Source organism: Bactrocera dorsalis, chromosome 5 (genome assembly GCF_023373825.1).
Source record: "Bactrocera dorsalis isolate Fly_Bdor chromosome 5, ASM2337382v1, whole genome shotgun sequence".
Lineage (NCBI taxonomy): Eukaryota > Metazoa > Arthropoda > Insecta > Diptera > Tephritidae > Bactrocera > Bactrocera dorsalis.
Window position 1 is genome coordinate 59816748 of NC_064307.1, and position 13611 is coordinate 59830358.

General features: G+C 34.5%; 3 protein-coding genes across 4 annotated transcripts; 1 reads left to right on the top strand and 2 right to left on the bottom strand.

Annotated features, from left to right (window-relative positions):
- The first annotated feature begins 46 nt into the window (after positions 1-46).
- On the top strand, positions 47-4221 carry LOC105224168 (DNA polymerase delta catalytic subunit). The gene is made up of 5 exons (XM_011202163.4): positions 47-569; positions 661-2578; positions 2636-3089; positions 3146-3607; positions 3673-4221. The coding sequence occupies exons 1-5, from the start codon at positions 478-480 to the stop codon at positions 4041-4043; spliced, it is 3297 nt and encodes a 1098-aa protein (XP_011200465.2). The 5' UTR covers positions 47-477; the 3' UTR covers positions 4044-4221.
- Positions 4222-4693: 472 nt separating this feature from the next.
- On the bottom strand, positions 4694-6334 carry LOC105224169 (ADP-ribosylation factor-like protein 1). 2 transcript variants are annotated; one of them, XM_011202164.4, is made up of 4 exons: positions 6127-6334; positions 5753-5969; positions 5583-5694; positions 4694-5519 (listed from the first exon to the last, which is right to left on the bottom strand). In XM_011202164.4, the coding sequence occupies exons 1-4, from the start codon at positions 6128-6130 to the stop codon at positions 5310-5312; spliced, it is 543 nt and encodes a 180-aa protein (XP_011200466.1). In that variant the 5' UTR covers positions 6131-6334; the 3' UTR covers positions 4694-5309. The 2 variants fall into 2 exon arrangements, with proteins under 2 accessions (XP_011200466.1, XP_049314132.1); XM_049458175.1 differs by having other exon boundaries at positions 6045-6334.
- Positions 6335-7776: 1442 nt separating this feature from the next.
- Positions 7777-13574, bottom strand: LOC105224170 (palmitoyltransferase Hip14). The gene is made up of 4 exons (XM_049458171.1): positions 13205-13574; positions 12495-13112; positions 11759-12433; positions 7777-11610 (listed from the first exon to the last, which is right to left on the bottom strand). The coding sequence occupies exons 2-4, from the start codon at positions 13056-13058 to the stop codon at positions 10906-10908; spliced, it is 1944 nt and encodes a 647-aa protein (XP_049314128.1). The 5' UTR covers positions 13059-13112; positions 13205-13574; the 3' UTR covers positions 7777-10905.
- Between the last annotated feature and the right edge of the window lie 37 nt (positions 13575-13611).

A 13611-nucleotide genomic window follows, 5' to 3' on the forward strand; every position in this document is an offset into this window, starting at 1 on the left:
CAAATATTTGATTATGTATATATTTGCACTAAGAGTATTATTATCATTGTTAATAATATATTAAAGAACTGACATACTGATTGTTATAAAGATAATTTTGCAAACGATATGATTTTACTTAAACATGAGAATGAAAATTTTATAGTTTACGTATTGCATTACCCATTTTACTATAAACCTTGTATATGTGGAATCATAAGACATTGCAAGCAAAAAGCGTCATTAAATTTAACAAAAAAATAATGTTATAAAAATATTCACATAAAAATTTATTGAAGAACGATATCAAGATTTAATTATGGGATAATCGATTTATAAATTTAGCTTCAAACCAAATAAACAACATATCGATATAATATCAACAATCCCTACGAAGCAAGGCGCGAAATACCATATAGCACATTTGAAAGACTAATGAAGTCAGAATTTGCGAGGAAAATTTGCATTTGAGCGGATTTTAAGGAATATTTCAATAAAATGAGTGGATTTTCAGGCAAAAGAAAGTTTCCGGAAAACGGCAATGCGAACAAAAATGGAAACACCGCCGGTGGAAAGCAACAAAAGAAATGGTTTGTTAATGGTGAAATTTATGATTACATACTGGTGATGTTTTTATGAAAAATTTATATTATAACTTGTTTTCATAATATTCTCACAAAGGAACGATGAAGAAGATGATGATTTTGATGGAATGGATTTTGATATGGGCGGAGAAGGGGGTGATGATAAGGATGTTCTACTGGGAGAAGGTCCGGAGAACCAACAAACCTCAGTGAAATGGTCTAGAGTTGATCCCCCCAATTTAGATCCTTCTGCTGACGAATTAACATTTCAACAAATAGATATAGAAAATTACTTGGGCGAGCCGATGCCAGGAATGCCAGGTCCACAGATTGGACCGGTACCAATAATACGCATGTTTGGTATTACAATGGAAGGAAATTCGGTTTGTTGTCATGTGCATGGTTTCTGTCCATATTTCTATATAGCAGCGCCACGTAGTTTCGAACGGAAAGACTGCAATGCCTTGCGCGAAGCTTTGGACAAAAAGGTATTAGCAGATATGCGCAGCAACAAGAATAATGTACAAGAAGCTGTGTTAGAAGTACAGCTCGTGGAACGCCTTAATATTTACGGTTATCAAGGCGATGATAAGCAACGCTATATAAAAATAACAGTAACAGTACCTAAATTGGTTGCAGCGGCAGTGCGATTACTTTCCAATCAAATAATATTGTCGGATTTCGATTTTCAAGACTGTCGTGCCTTTGAAAGCAATATTGACTTCGATATACGTTTCATGGTTGACACACATGTAGTGGGTTGTAATTGGATAGAATTGCCGGCAGGTACATGGCGTATACGTAATAAAAATTCTAAACCCCTACCAGAATCGCGTTGTCAAATCGAAGTTGATGTTGCTTATGACAAATTTATATCACATGAACCTGAAGGAGAGTGGTCTAAGGTTGCGCCTTTTCGTATACTATCATTCGATATTGAGTGTGCCGGACGTAAAGGTATTTTTCCTGAAGCTAAAATGGATCCGGTCATACAGATCGCCAACATGGTTATACGTCAAGGCGACCCAGAACCTTTCATAAGAAACGTGTTTACTTTGAACAACTGTGCGCCTATTGTTGGATCCGAAGTACGTTGTTTTCCCAAAGAGACGGAGCTTTTAGACGCCTGGTCGAGTTTTGTGCGCGAAGTCGATCCGGATATTTTAACCGGCTATAATATAAATAATTTTGATATACCCTACCTTCTTAATCGTGCTGCACACTTGAAGGTGAAGAACTTCGAATATCTCGGACGCATAAGAAATATCCGTTCAGTCATTAAGGAACAAGTGTTACAATCAAAGCAAATGGGTAGACGAGAGAACAAGTATGTAAACTTTGAGGGGCGTGTTCCCTTCGATTTGCTCTTCGTACTGTTGCGTGACTATAAGCTGCGCTCATACACATTAAATGCGGTGAGCTATCACTTTTTACAAGAGCAGAAAGAAGATGTGCATCACAGCATTATCACAGATCTACAAAATGGTGATGAGCAAACACGTCGGCGTTTGGCTATGTATTGTCTTAAGGATGCTTACTTACCCTTGCGTTTGCTAGACAAACTCATGTCTATTGTCAATTACATGGAAATGGCGAGGGTCACGGGTGTGCCTTTGGAATCGTTATTAACACGTGGTCAACAGATTAAAGTGCTAAGTCAATTGTTACGTGCCGCGCGTACCAAGGGTTTTATAATGCCCGCCTACCAGTCGAAGGCGTCTGAAGAGCAATATGAGGGCGCTACAGTTATAGAACCAAAACGTGGTTACTATGCCGATCCCATAGCGACACTTGATTTTGCTTCTCTATATCCTAGTATTATGATTGCACATAATCTCTGCTATACCACACTAGTGCAGCCGGGTATGAAAGAGCGTCTCGGTCTAACGGATTCCCAAGTGGAACGTACGCCAGCCAACAATACATTTGTACGCTCGGAAGTGCGTAACGGACTGTTACCGGAAATTCTGCAATCTCTACTGGCTGCGCGGAAGCGTGCCAAAAATGATTTGAAGGTAAATGCTATAAATATGCTTTGAATTTTATTTTTCAATAATTTTACTTTTTTTTAGGTTGAAAAAGATCCCTTCCGCCGTAAGGTGCTCGATGGTCGACAATTGGCTTTGAAAATATCCGCCAATTCGGTGTATGGTTTCACAGGTGCGCAGGTCGGTAAATTACCTTGTTTGGAAATATCGGGCAGTGTCACCGCTTACGGGCGTACAATGATCGAGTTGACAAAAAATGAGGTGGAAACACATTACAAAATCGCTAATAATTACGAAAATGATGCAGTCGTCATTTACGGCGACACAGATTCCGTGATGGTGAACTTTGGTGTAAAAACATTGGAACGCGCAATGGAACTTGGCCGTGAAGCGGCCGAAATAGTTAGCGCCAAGTTTGTGCGGCCCATTAAGTTGGAATTCGAAAAGGTTTACTACCCCTATTTGCTAATCAATAAGAAACGTTACGCTGGTTTGTATTTCACGCGTCCCGAAACATATGACAAAATGGACTGCAAAGGTGTGTGTTTATTTTTTATATTTTTTTACTCAATATTTAATGATTTTCCATTCCAGGCATTGAAACCGTGCGTCGGGATAATTCACCACTGGTTGCGAATCTCATGAACACTTGTTTGCAAAAATTGCTTATCGAACGCAATCCCGATGGCGCCGTAGAATATGCGAAACGTATCATTGCCGATTTGCTCTGTAACCGCGTCGACATCTCACAACTGGTAATTACTAAAGAATTGGCAAAGACTGATTATGCTGCTAAGCAGGCGCATGTAGAATTAGCAAACAAAATGAAGAAACGTGATCCCGGCACAGCACCTAAATTGGGTGATCGTGTGCCTTACGTGATTTGCGCTGCGGCAAAGAATACACCCGCCTACATGAAGGCTGAGGATCCACTGTATGTGCTCGAGAATTGTGTGCCCATTGACGCTAATTACTATTTGGAGCAACAATTATCGAAACCATTGTTACGCATATTCGAACCACTGCTCGGAGATCGCGCCGAATCTATACTGTTGAGTAAGTTATCAGAATTTATTAGCTTAGCGTTGTATTTTTCAACAACTACTACTTCTCACACACAGAGGGTGAACATACACGAACGCGTTCGGTGGTAACCTCAAAGGTTGGTGGTCTGGCTGGCTTTATGACTAAAAAATCGTCATGTCTTGGCTGTCGTGCGCTGATGCCGAATGGTTATGAAAAGGCAGCATTATGCCCACATTGTGAGCCTCGTATGAGCGAACTTTATCAACGGGAAATCATGGCAAAACGTTCGCTGGAAGAGACTTTCGATCGCTTGTGGACCGAGTGTCAACGTTGTCAGGGTTCGCTGCATGAAGAGGTGTTGTGTTCGAATCGAGATTGTCCGATCTTTTACATGCGACAAAAGATACGCATGGATTTGGATACACAGGAAAAGCGCGTACAGCGGTTTGGTGCGCCGGATTGGTGACGCATTACCGCTTATATTGCATGAATAGTTTGTAAGTGTTTTGTGTCTGATTGCGAATCCGTTGCTAAGAAAACTGTATTTATATTTTATTTGTTTTACCTCTAAATAACGGAACCTGAAATGTTCTATCCAAATTTGGTTTGTCTGAGTACAATAAATTTGAAATGTTGAGAAACAATGTTGAAAAAGACGAAAGTTATGCGAGAACTTGATTTTGATCATTCAGTTTGTATGACAGTCCTTTGCAATAATGATCCGAACAATTTCTTCGAAGATTCCACGGTTTCCATAACCGCAATGGACCCGGATTCAGATCCGGCCAAGGACTGCAAACTCGGCACCATTCCTCGAATTGAATTCAGGAAATATTTTTTGCCGCTACAACAACAATAATAATGATCAGGTTATTGGGGAGAAAATGACATGTTCAAAATTTCACAGCGGTACTTCAAAATATTGGGAAATAGTTTGCGTATATACAGACAGACAGATGGCCCTGTCAATATCGACGCTTTTGAATTCTATATATAACACTTTATAGCCAACTTAATATAACCTGTACAGGGTATAAAATAATAATTTAACACGCGTTCTTGACATTTTTCCACTTAATTAAACTTTGCGTAGTGTTTTACAGATAATACCACAACTTATTTTTATCTTTTTTATTAATGCTATATCGTTTTTTTGTTTTTACAAAGATACCGCGCCAATCGTTGACTATAAACTAAAAAAAAACCTACAATGCGCGTTGGTAGTGGAAAGCGCAGCGCTACCCTATTTTTATGATGTTTAGTATTAATCAAATTTTTAAATTTGGCAAACTAATTATTGGAAAATGATAATTTTTGTTAACACGACTAAAGGAAACGGATTAACGGTTCGACTTTAAATTTTTTTTATGACACAGTCAATTAATACATGACTTTAAAAACTTTAGTTCAGCAATAGTTTGCTTCAGAAACTACTTTTTGATATTTTTAAACCGGTATTATTATAGATTATTTGTTAGGGAGCGCCGTTGTGAAGTCACATCATAGTAGTGTTTCGTTTTTATCAATACGTTTTCCTATTAATATACACTTGCAATTGCCTTATGTGCTGTCTGCCAACAATTTACTTGATTTCATTTACGTGTTTTTTTATACGTAAGTATATAAAATGCATATAGTAATTACTTAAAATTAACAAATAAAATAGTTTAAAGAACTTTTTTTGGGTAAAGTTGTTATGGGACAAGGAGTTTTTTCTATATTTCTAGTTGCACTATTTACGACTTTGCAACGTATTGGAAAGCCAATCCATCGCTTGATCTAAGCCTTCACCTTTGGTCGCTGATGTTTTGAATATTTGAAAAGTTCGATTTTTTAAATTTTCCAAACCCAGCGCATGATGCACTTCCGCCACGGTCATACAACCCTCCATATCCTGTTTGTTGGCGAGCACAACAAGTATGGCGCCGGCAAGTTCTTCTTCCTATAAGTAAAAAAAACATATTGTTTTAGAACTTCATAGACATAGTATTTAAAAAATACGCACTCGTAACATGTACAGCAGTTCATCTTTAGATATGCCTATCCGATCTCGATCTGCAGAATCCACTACATAAATTATAGCATCTGTGTTACTATAGTAACAGCGCCAATACGGTCTAAATGCCAAAGAAAGTTAAACAAAGTTTTTTCTTATAAGTTATTTAATTTACAAACCTTATACTTGTCTGACCACCCAAATCCCATACTTGGAATTTTAAATTCTTGTACGTAACCTGTTCGACATTGAAGCCAATAGTCGGAATTGTTGTGACCACCTCACCGACTTGCAGACGATAAAGAATAGTCGTTTTGCCAGCGCCATCCAGCCCCAATATCAGTATGCGCATTTCGCGTGAACCGAGGAGACCGCGAAAGTAACTTAATACACCACCTAAGAATAATACAAACTATTTTAGCTACTAAAACGTAATTTTTGTTGTTACTTTTTTATGAAGAGTTTACTCACAACACCGGCAGACATACAATTGGCATAAAGGTTCTATTTCCAACTTAGCCAGTCTGTCATTGCTGCCACACGTAGAACTTACCCATTTTATTATCACTACAATACGTTGGTGGCTGGTATTAATATACTTATTATTTATATTGTTGGTATATAGCTTGATTTAGTTGTTTTCCCTATAAAAGTTAATGCACGCACATTTGGTTTAATTATAATAAATACATATGTGAAAATAATCCGTATTTTCACTTTTTTTATAGGCAGACGATGAGAACGGTTTGATTTATGTCAAAAATTGTTTGTCATGCGTAGCGGTTATGACGTGTCTGTGTAAAGAGAACGCAGTGTTGCATTACAACTGAAACGGTTAAAGTAAAATGCGTATATCTTTGAGTTGTTTTTAATTTTATTTGTTTAATAAAAAAAGTTATATTTACAAAGAATAATTATGTAAATAAAGACGCTGCTCAATATCAGCTAATTAGCAGTAAATGACCAGCAAACTATGTATTAATACCTATTTCGTTAACACCAATGGAAATCATTTAACTGAATATCATTTACACCTAAAATTTAAATAAAAGTAAAATATAAATTGTTTTAAATTAATTTATTTATTTCTTTCTCTTTCGTATTTAATATTTATTTCCATATTTCTTATGAACTACAATTTAAATTTTTTTGATTGCTAAATATTATTTAAATGATTACACAAACTATTGTATGCTTCAATATTGATTTCATTATAATTCTCGTCATAACCTCAAACACACGGATGCTTATGTATGTATGAATCTTTTGATATTCATATTTTTTTGCGTTCATGTTGCTGTTGCTGGGTTTTAATGCGATTGCTAAATAAAAAATTAATATTATTACATATACATACAGTAAATAGCCTTTTTTAATACCATTACATACATATTCCCTTTTGTGTTTAACGTCTTATTAAATATACATTATTTTAGCATTGTTTGTTTTTTATTGTTTACAACTTATGTAAAGCAAAAGTTTACTATATAGTACATTTTTGTAATACTTCATTTTATATTTGAATTTATAAATATACATGTATATATATATAAAGCACACACAGATATATAGCTATGAATATTGTAGTTTTAAAAATAATTCTCAAAAAACAAAGACAATGTTTTCTCTTAGTTTAATTAAGCTTTTTTGTTTTTTATTTTATTGCATTAGAAAATGTACTGGAGTTAATACACCTAGTAAAAATGTGTCTTAGTAAAACGATGTGCTAGAAAATATCAGTCGGAAATGTTCAAAACACTGTTATTCAATTCCCTTATTAGATATTAAGTTAACGAACGTTTGTAGAAATTGTATCTTTCATATTACTTATTAATTTTATTTTCACATTTTCTTCAAGTGCTTTGAAGTTTGTTATTTGTTATTGAAAAAGTTTCATATCAATAAATCAAAAGAAAAAAAAAACGCTTGTAAAAACTAACTACTATAAAAACATAAACTTTTTAAATTAAATAATTAAATAAATTGCAGAAATAAATTAAATATAATTTATTTTATGTGAGACTTTCTATGAAATATATATGTACATAACCACGTGATTGCCACTTTCACCCATATATGTATGTATGTATATAGGTATTGAAATAATAATAAACTAATTAATAATTTTCCTTCACTTTCCAAGTTTTAAAAATTAAAATGTCATTTCATACAATTTTATTAATTACATATACTCGTACGTAGCTTTATTTAGTGTATATTTCAATTTATTAAAGAGCTGTTAAAAATATTTTATTTATATATAAGTTAAATGGTAATGTGAACGTATTTTTAGCATGTTTGGCTGACTAGAATGTTTGGTGCAAATTGCTAGCTTTTTAGTTAAACTTTTTTATATTTTTTTATTAAACATTTTTATTTGATGGTATAAGATAGAGTGGTTTGAAATGTACAGTTCTTATACGCGCAATACTTGCATAGTTTTGTTGACATATACATATATTCTGCAATTATATTATTATTTTTTGTTGAATTTAGTATTATTTTTTATCTTAACGCTCAAATTTATATGTAGTTATCGATGATTGAAGCATTTTCCCGAATGTTATCGATTTTCATTATATGTTTAGATTAACTAGCTTTTTGTTTTGTTTATGTAGCTACTTTTATTTTACATTAACAAATTAAAAAAGACATCAATTTATATTTTTAATATTATTTTTCGTTTTTATAACAAAAATATTTGGTGTTTTGTTCTCGTATGTTTATTATATATAGCTTAACTTTCAATCGTAAATTTGCTTGTTCGTTTATATGTAAACAATTTAATTTTTGACGCTTTCTAATAAGCAAAAATAATAATTTGCGGCTAACAATATACGCAAAATTACCAATATTGTTAGTTATTTCATCTTCGGATTTAGTTTTATTTGTTAATAATAGTCTTAAAACATTAAACAAATGTTCTCAATATTGTTTTGCTCACTGGCTTTGCATTTATGTTCGTAACTGTATCTACTTATGTATTTACATTTGTTCTGGTGGGAGCAACTATCAGATATTTTGGCGCAGAAAGAATTAAAGAGGAGCCAGTGCTAAATGCTGCATAAAATATTCTAAAAATTGTGCATTTTTTAGAATTTTGTATGGCCATTTGTAATACTTTACAATTACTACAAGCTTATTTTATGATTTTTGCATGCTTAATTTTTAGAACTGATTTGTGTGTGTTTTTGGTGGGACTTATGTATATGTATATATGTATGTAGGCGCATAGTTACGGTTTAAGTAAGTGGGTTTTCAACTTGACGATTTTTTCGGTATAAAACTGACGCTTCCTCCTGTAACTACACCTTGTATTACAAGTTTGTTGTATTACTTAGAAGTAACAAAATAAATGTGCGTATTAAAATTTTCTTTGTTGTAATTATTAATAACTGCGCTTTATATTCTATAATTAAGTATAAATGCCAAGTATAGATTTTGTAAAAAGCAAATGTCACGTGCATTGAACGTTTGTTTTATGACACAAAATCAATTACAATTATTAATTATAAAATAAATACACATATATACTTGCTAGCCAAATTTCGTATTGCGAAGGAGTAGTTAGCTAACGTTTAACATTAAGGCCTCTAAAAAATATTTTCTAAAAAAAAAAATTTTTTATTTGTATAAATTAAACAATATGTAAAATGGTTTTTGCTTCTTCCTTAAATATATTAATTTATGTCTATTAAGCAGGTCAAATTGTTTTTCAGTTTTACATTATTTTAAGCTGTTTTTTGGGGATTTTTAGAATAAATATTATATCGTGTTTGTTTAGCTACATTTCATTAATCCATGCACAAAGATATTAGTAATATATGATTTTGTCTTTTCTTGTCGATTCAGAGCAGTGTTTTTGTTGGAATTGATTTATCAGATAAACAAATTTATCAAAAAAAATATGTATTATTATAAAAAAAAATAAAAATATAATTAAAAAAATAATAATATAATAAAAAAAATAAATAAATAAAATAGCATTAAAAAAGTAAAACAAGATTATAAAATCAAATTAAAAATGTATTACTTCGAAGTGAAAACTAGATAGTTTAGTAAAAAAAAAAAAAATTATAAAAATTTTATTTTGAAATTATTTAAAGTATTGATTAATCGAAAAAAAATATTCAAATTGAAAATGTATATCATCAAAACCGAACCGAATTCGAAAGGATTAAAAAAATTTAATTAAAATGTTTAACAAAAAAACATATTCTTTTAACAAATGACAATTTTACAATGTTTAACTGAAATATTATATTTTAAAACATGTTTCTTTATATATTTTGAAATATATAATTTAACTTAATAAACAATGCCTTTTCGGCTAAGTCGAAAATATAAATTTCAAGCTAGAAATGACTTTAAAACTTTCCAACGCCAGATACCACTTTGCTTATCTTTATAGCTTGTTTTACATCAAGAATTTTAAGTAGTCAATACATTTTTCTTATAACAAATTGTTTTCCATATATCTAATGTCATTTCGTTTGCATTTTACTTATGATGCACAATATTTTTCATACTATTTTGAATCGGTTTACGTTGACCACACACATACGGCTGCCCAAACTGCAAATGCACTACAATGTCCTACACATATAACCATTTGTTCTTGCTAATACTTGCTAGTAAGTATTTACTAAAAATGATTTAACTAAGTTTGCACAGCGAGTGATTAATCTGAAATAATAAAAATTCCTAACCTAAACTGGCAAAGCTTACTATATTGCTCATAAACTGCTATCTAAAACTTTTAAGAAGTATCGAACTACAAATAAAAATTACTTAGTATTAATAATTACATTTGTATTAAGTATATATGTAATTGAATAGGCGCATCAACGAAATAAAACTTACTTATGCTTTGTTCACACATATTCCACCCAAGCATAATAAATATTATAAACTATAATAATTAGGTTTACATATAATACAGTAAAAGTTTAATACGCTTAGCAAATGTTCCCTATGGCTTGAATATTCACATTACATACAACGTTGTTGTAGCAGCGACAGTTGACAATTTTTTATATAAATAAGAACTTGTAATATTGTACAAAAAATAATGCAAAATTAATTCAATAAATTTATAAATATATTTAAAGAAAAATTGCACATCGCACAATTTTCACAAGCACTACTACAACAACGGAGCATTGCTAACACAAACCATTTCACTTCTAAACCACCACTACACACCCTGTCAATTGAAGCACTTGAAAAAATGCCATTGTTTTTTACCTTTACGACCGTGACATGCCTGCGTATTTGCCTAAACATTTGCTATGGGTGCATTGCGCGTCTCCGCATCCCGATTCGACTTATCCTACACGTACTGGTAGTGCGCCAACTCAGTGCCACCACCTTCACCATCGGCATTGCCACGCAATAGCGGTTCTTGTTCCACCGTTGTACGGCCCACCTGCATATCCATATCGTAGTAATTCATCCAATCGACATGACGCGGTTGCACTAAGCCAAAACATTTGCACTCCAAAAAATCGACCAAGTTGTTGAATGGTCCACGTGTGAAAGGACTATGTCCGCCTTTCGCCTGAAAATGCCGGTAGCGTCCACGATTCATGCGCTCATTAGTAGTCATACCCAAGCAGACGACTTGATATGTCTGGCAAATTGTTAGCAGCACAACCCAGGAAAGATGTAACAATGCATTCGCCATCACCCAACCGACCCAGGCATTACAATTGGCTATGTCCATAATTGCTTTTTGGAAATCCGTCAGCGGTACGAGCGTAAAGTATACATTACATTGATAGATATAATAACAGGCGCCACCATATAACATCCAACAGCACATGATGAGTAGCATCCAGAGGAAACCCATAAAGTAAGCGTGGTTCTTGAGACCAATACAATTGCCCACCCAGGGGCAGTGATGGTCGAAACGCGCAACGCAACGATCGCAAACGCTGCAATGCTTGGAACGTATCGGACGCCGTACCAGACAGCCGGAGCAGAAAGAAGAGGGTTCAAACCCAATACCACCGCGTTCTGACAATTCCACAATCGTCTGCAATATAAAATGTTTGTATTGTGAATTATTCAAATAATAAGATAAGTGCAGCGGAGGAATTAAAATAAAGTTTATAAGAAGCATATGCGCACATATAGTTCACAAAAAACTATCTTAGCACGCAATCTATCAAAGGAATTCTTACTTTAAAACGTTGCTCCTGCGTCGGCCGTATAATACCTGGATCGCCTTTCCATGACTTCATAAAACATACCCAAAGCGCTGCGGAGCAAGCCAAAAACACTAAGGTTTCCGCAAACGAAACCGCATCCACAATATATACAATCCACGTGACATAGAACCACGCTTTCGTCGCCAGATACACACTTAATGGTAATAATGCCAGTAAATGCTCATCGAATAATGCTTTACCAAGCGTATGGAAGATGCCATACAAGCATCCAAGAAGGAAGAATTTAATTATATACAGTGTATTTAGTGTAAATACGACGCCAGCTAAATAAAACGCGGTGAATGGACAAGCAACCATTGCCCACCAACGTAGACGTTTATCATGACGTAGGCGTGATATTAATGACCGTTGTGTTTGGGTTTTTTGTGAAGCCTCACGTACGCGATCTAATACTTTGGAACCAATCCATATTGCGCCTGCCTGTGATTCTAGCATTGTTAAAGGCGTTTCGCCACGCAAATTAGGAACGTCGAGGGAGGCGCGTGATTTTAGAACCAATGTAGAAATTGCAGTAGCGTTGCGTGCCAGTATGGCCCAATGTAACGCAGTGTTGCCGTGCGTGTAATCGACCATAGCTGGATTTGCGCCAAGCGTGAGCAATAAACGTACGGGATCCAGTGCACAGACCTAACAATAAGTTATTGAATATTTTAATGACCATATCCAAATTTATAATGTTAAAATTTACCTTCCAAGCGGCCCACATGAGCGCAGTCATCCCGCCACGATCTTGCAAATCTGGATCAACACCTTTTGCTATGAAATACGCAACCAAAGCTGTATGCGCAAACTGTGCTGCAATGTGTATGCAGGAACAACCCTCGGCATCACGTATGCGTGGATCAGCACCAGCATTCATCAGCAGCACAACGGAACCGAGATGCCCTTGTCTTGTTGCCCAATGTAAGGGTGTCGCATTCAATTCACCACCTACGGCATCTACAATGGCGCCTTTCTCCAGGAAATAACGTATTATATCACGCCTATTATTAATGGCTGCCCAATGTAGCAAAGTTACAGTCTCACTATCGGGTTGATTAACATCCCAACCAGATTCAATAAGTTCACGTACACGTGCAATAGCGCCATACTGTGTCGCTTTGACTATATCAAATCCGCTGTAATCTGGTTCCACCGGTGCGGTGGGTGGCTGCTGTGCCATAAGTGCAGCTTGACGTTCAGCGTCGCGATCATTTTCCGTACCAGGCACACATGAGCCAGTCGTAGCGACATTGCAAGCGGTCTGATACATGGTACTGGGTACTGGGATATTGATGTAACCGTGATAGGAATAGACTTGCTTCAACTATAATGAGTAAATAGTTAATTATTTTTTTTATTTCTAAACCTATATTTCCAAGTCAATTCAGCGATGTATAAATATACTTTGTCGCTTACCTATTCAATTGCAACTTTTTTCTTAACATTAACCAGTGGGGTCCTTAAAAATGAATCAGCCTGCAGCCGTTGCTGCTATCATAAAACGCACTAATGCGTTGGTATGAGTGTTGGTGCACTCAATCCAGCATTAAGGGCAATTTTAAGCAGCTTATACGAAAACACTTGGTAAATATACACAGCGTTCTATGAATGCGCCATTTAACTACGCAATTTGACTTTTTCAATAGATAAATACTTTTTTTTACACTGGTAGTTGAAAGAAAAAGCCAAATTTTATCACGCAACTCGGAAAAAGTAGATTACACTCAAAAATTTGACCACTTTTGACATTTCAAGTGACAATTCGCTGCTGTTGTCAGTGGGGGTGACATTTTTCCTAAATATATGTGTTTGTGTGTATATTG

Coding starts and splice junctions, on each gene's coding strand:
- LOC105224168 (XM_011202163.4), top strand. CDS start 478: ATGAGTGGATTTTCAGGCAAAAGAAAGTTTCCGGAAAACGGCAATGCG. Junction 2,579..2,635: donor GTGCCAAAAATGATTTGAAG/GTAAATGCTATA, acceptor ACTTTTTTTTAG/GTTGAAAAAGATCCCTTCCG. Junction 3,608..3,672: donor CGCCGAATCTATACTGTTGA/GTAAGTTATCAG, acceptor TCTCACACACAG/AGGGTGAACATACACGAACG.
- LOC105224169 (XM_011202164.4), bottom strand. Junction 5,695..5,752: donor GGTGGTCAGACAAGTATAAG/GTTTGTAAATTA, acceptor TTTGGCATTTAG/ACCGTATTGGCGCTGTTACT. Junction 5,520..5,582: donor AACTGCTGTACATGTTACGA/GTGCGTATTTTT, acceptor TTTTACTTATAG/GAAGAAGAACTTGCCGGCGC.
- LOC105224170 (XM_049458171.1), bottom strand. CDS start 13,058: ATGTATCAGACCGCTTGCAATGTCGCTACGACTGGCTCATGTGTGCCT. Junction 12,434..12,494: donor TCATGTGGGCCGCTTGGAAG/GTAAATTTTAAC, acceptor ACTTATTGTTAG/GTCTGTGCACTGGATCCCGT. Junction 11,611..11,758: donor CGCAGGAGCAACGTTTTAAA/GTAAGAATTCCT, acceptor TTTATATTGCAG/ACGATTGTGGAATTGTCAGA.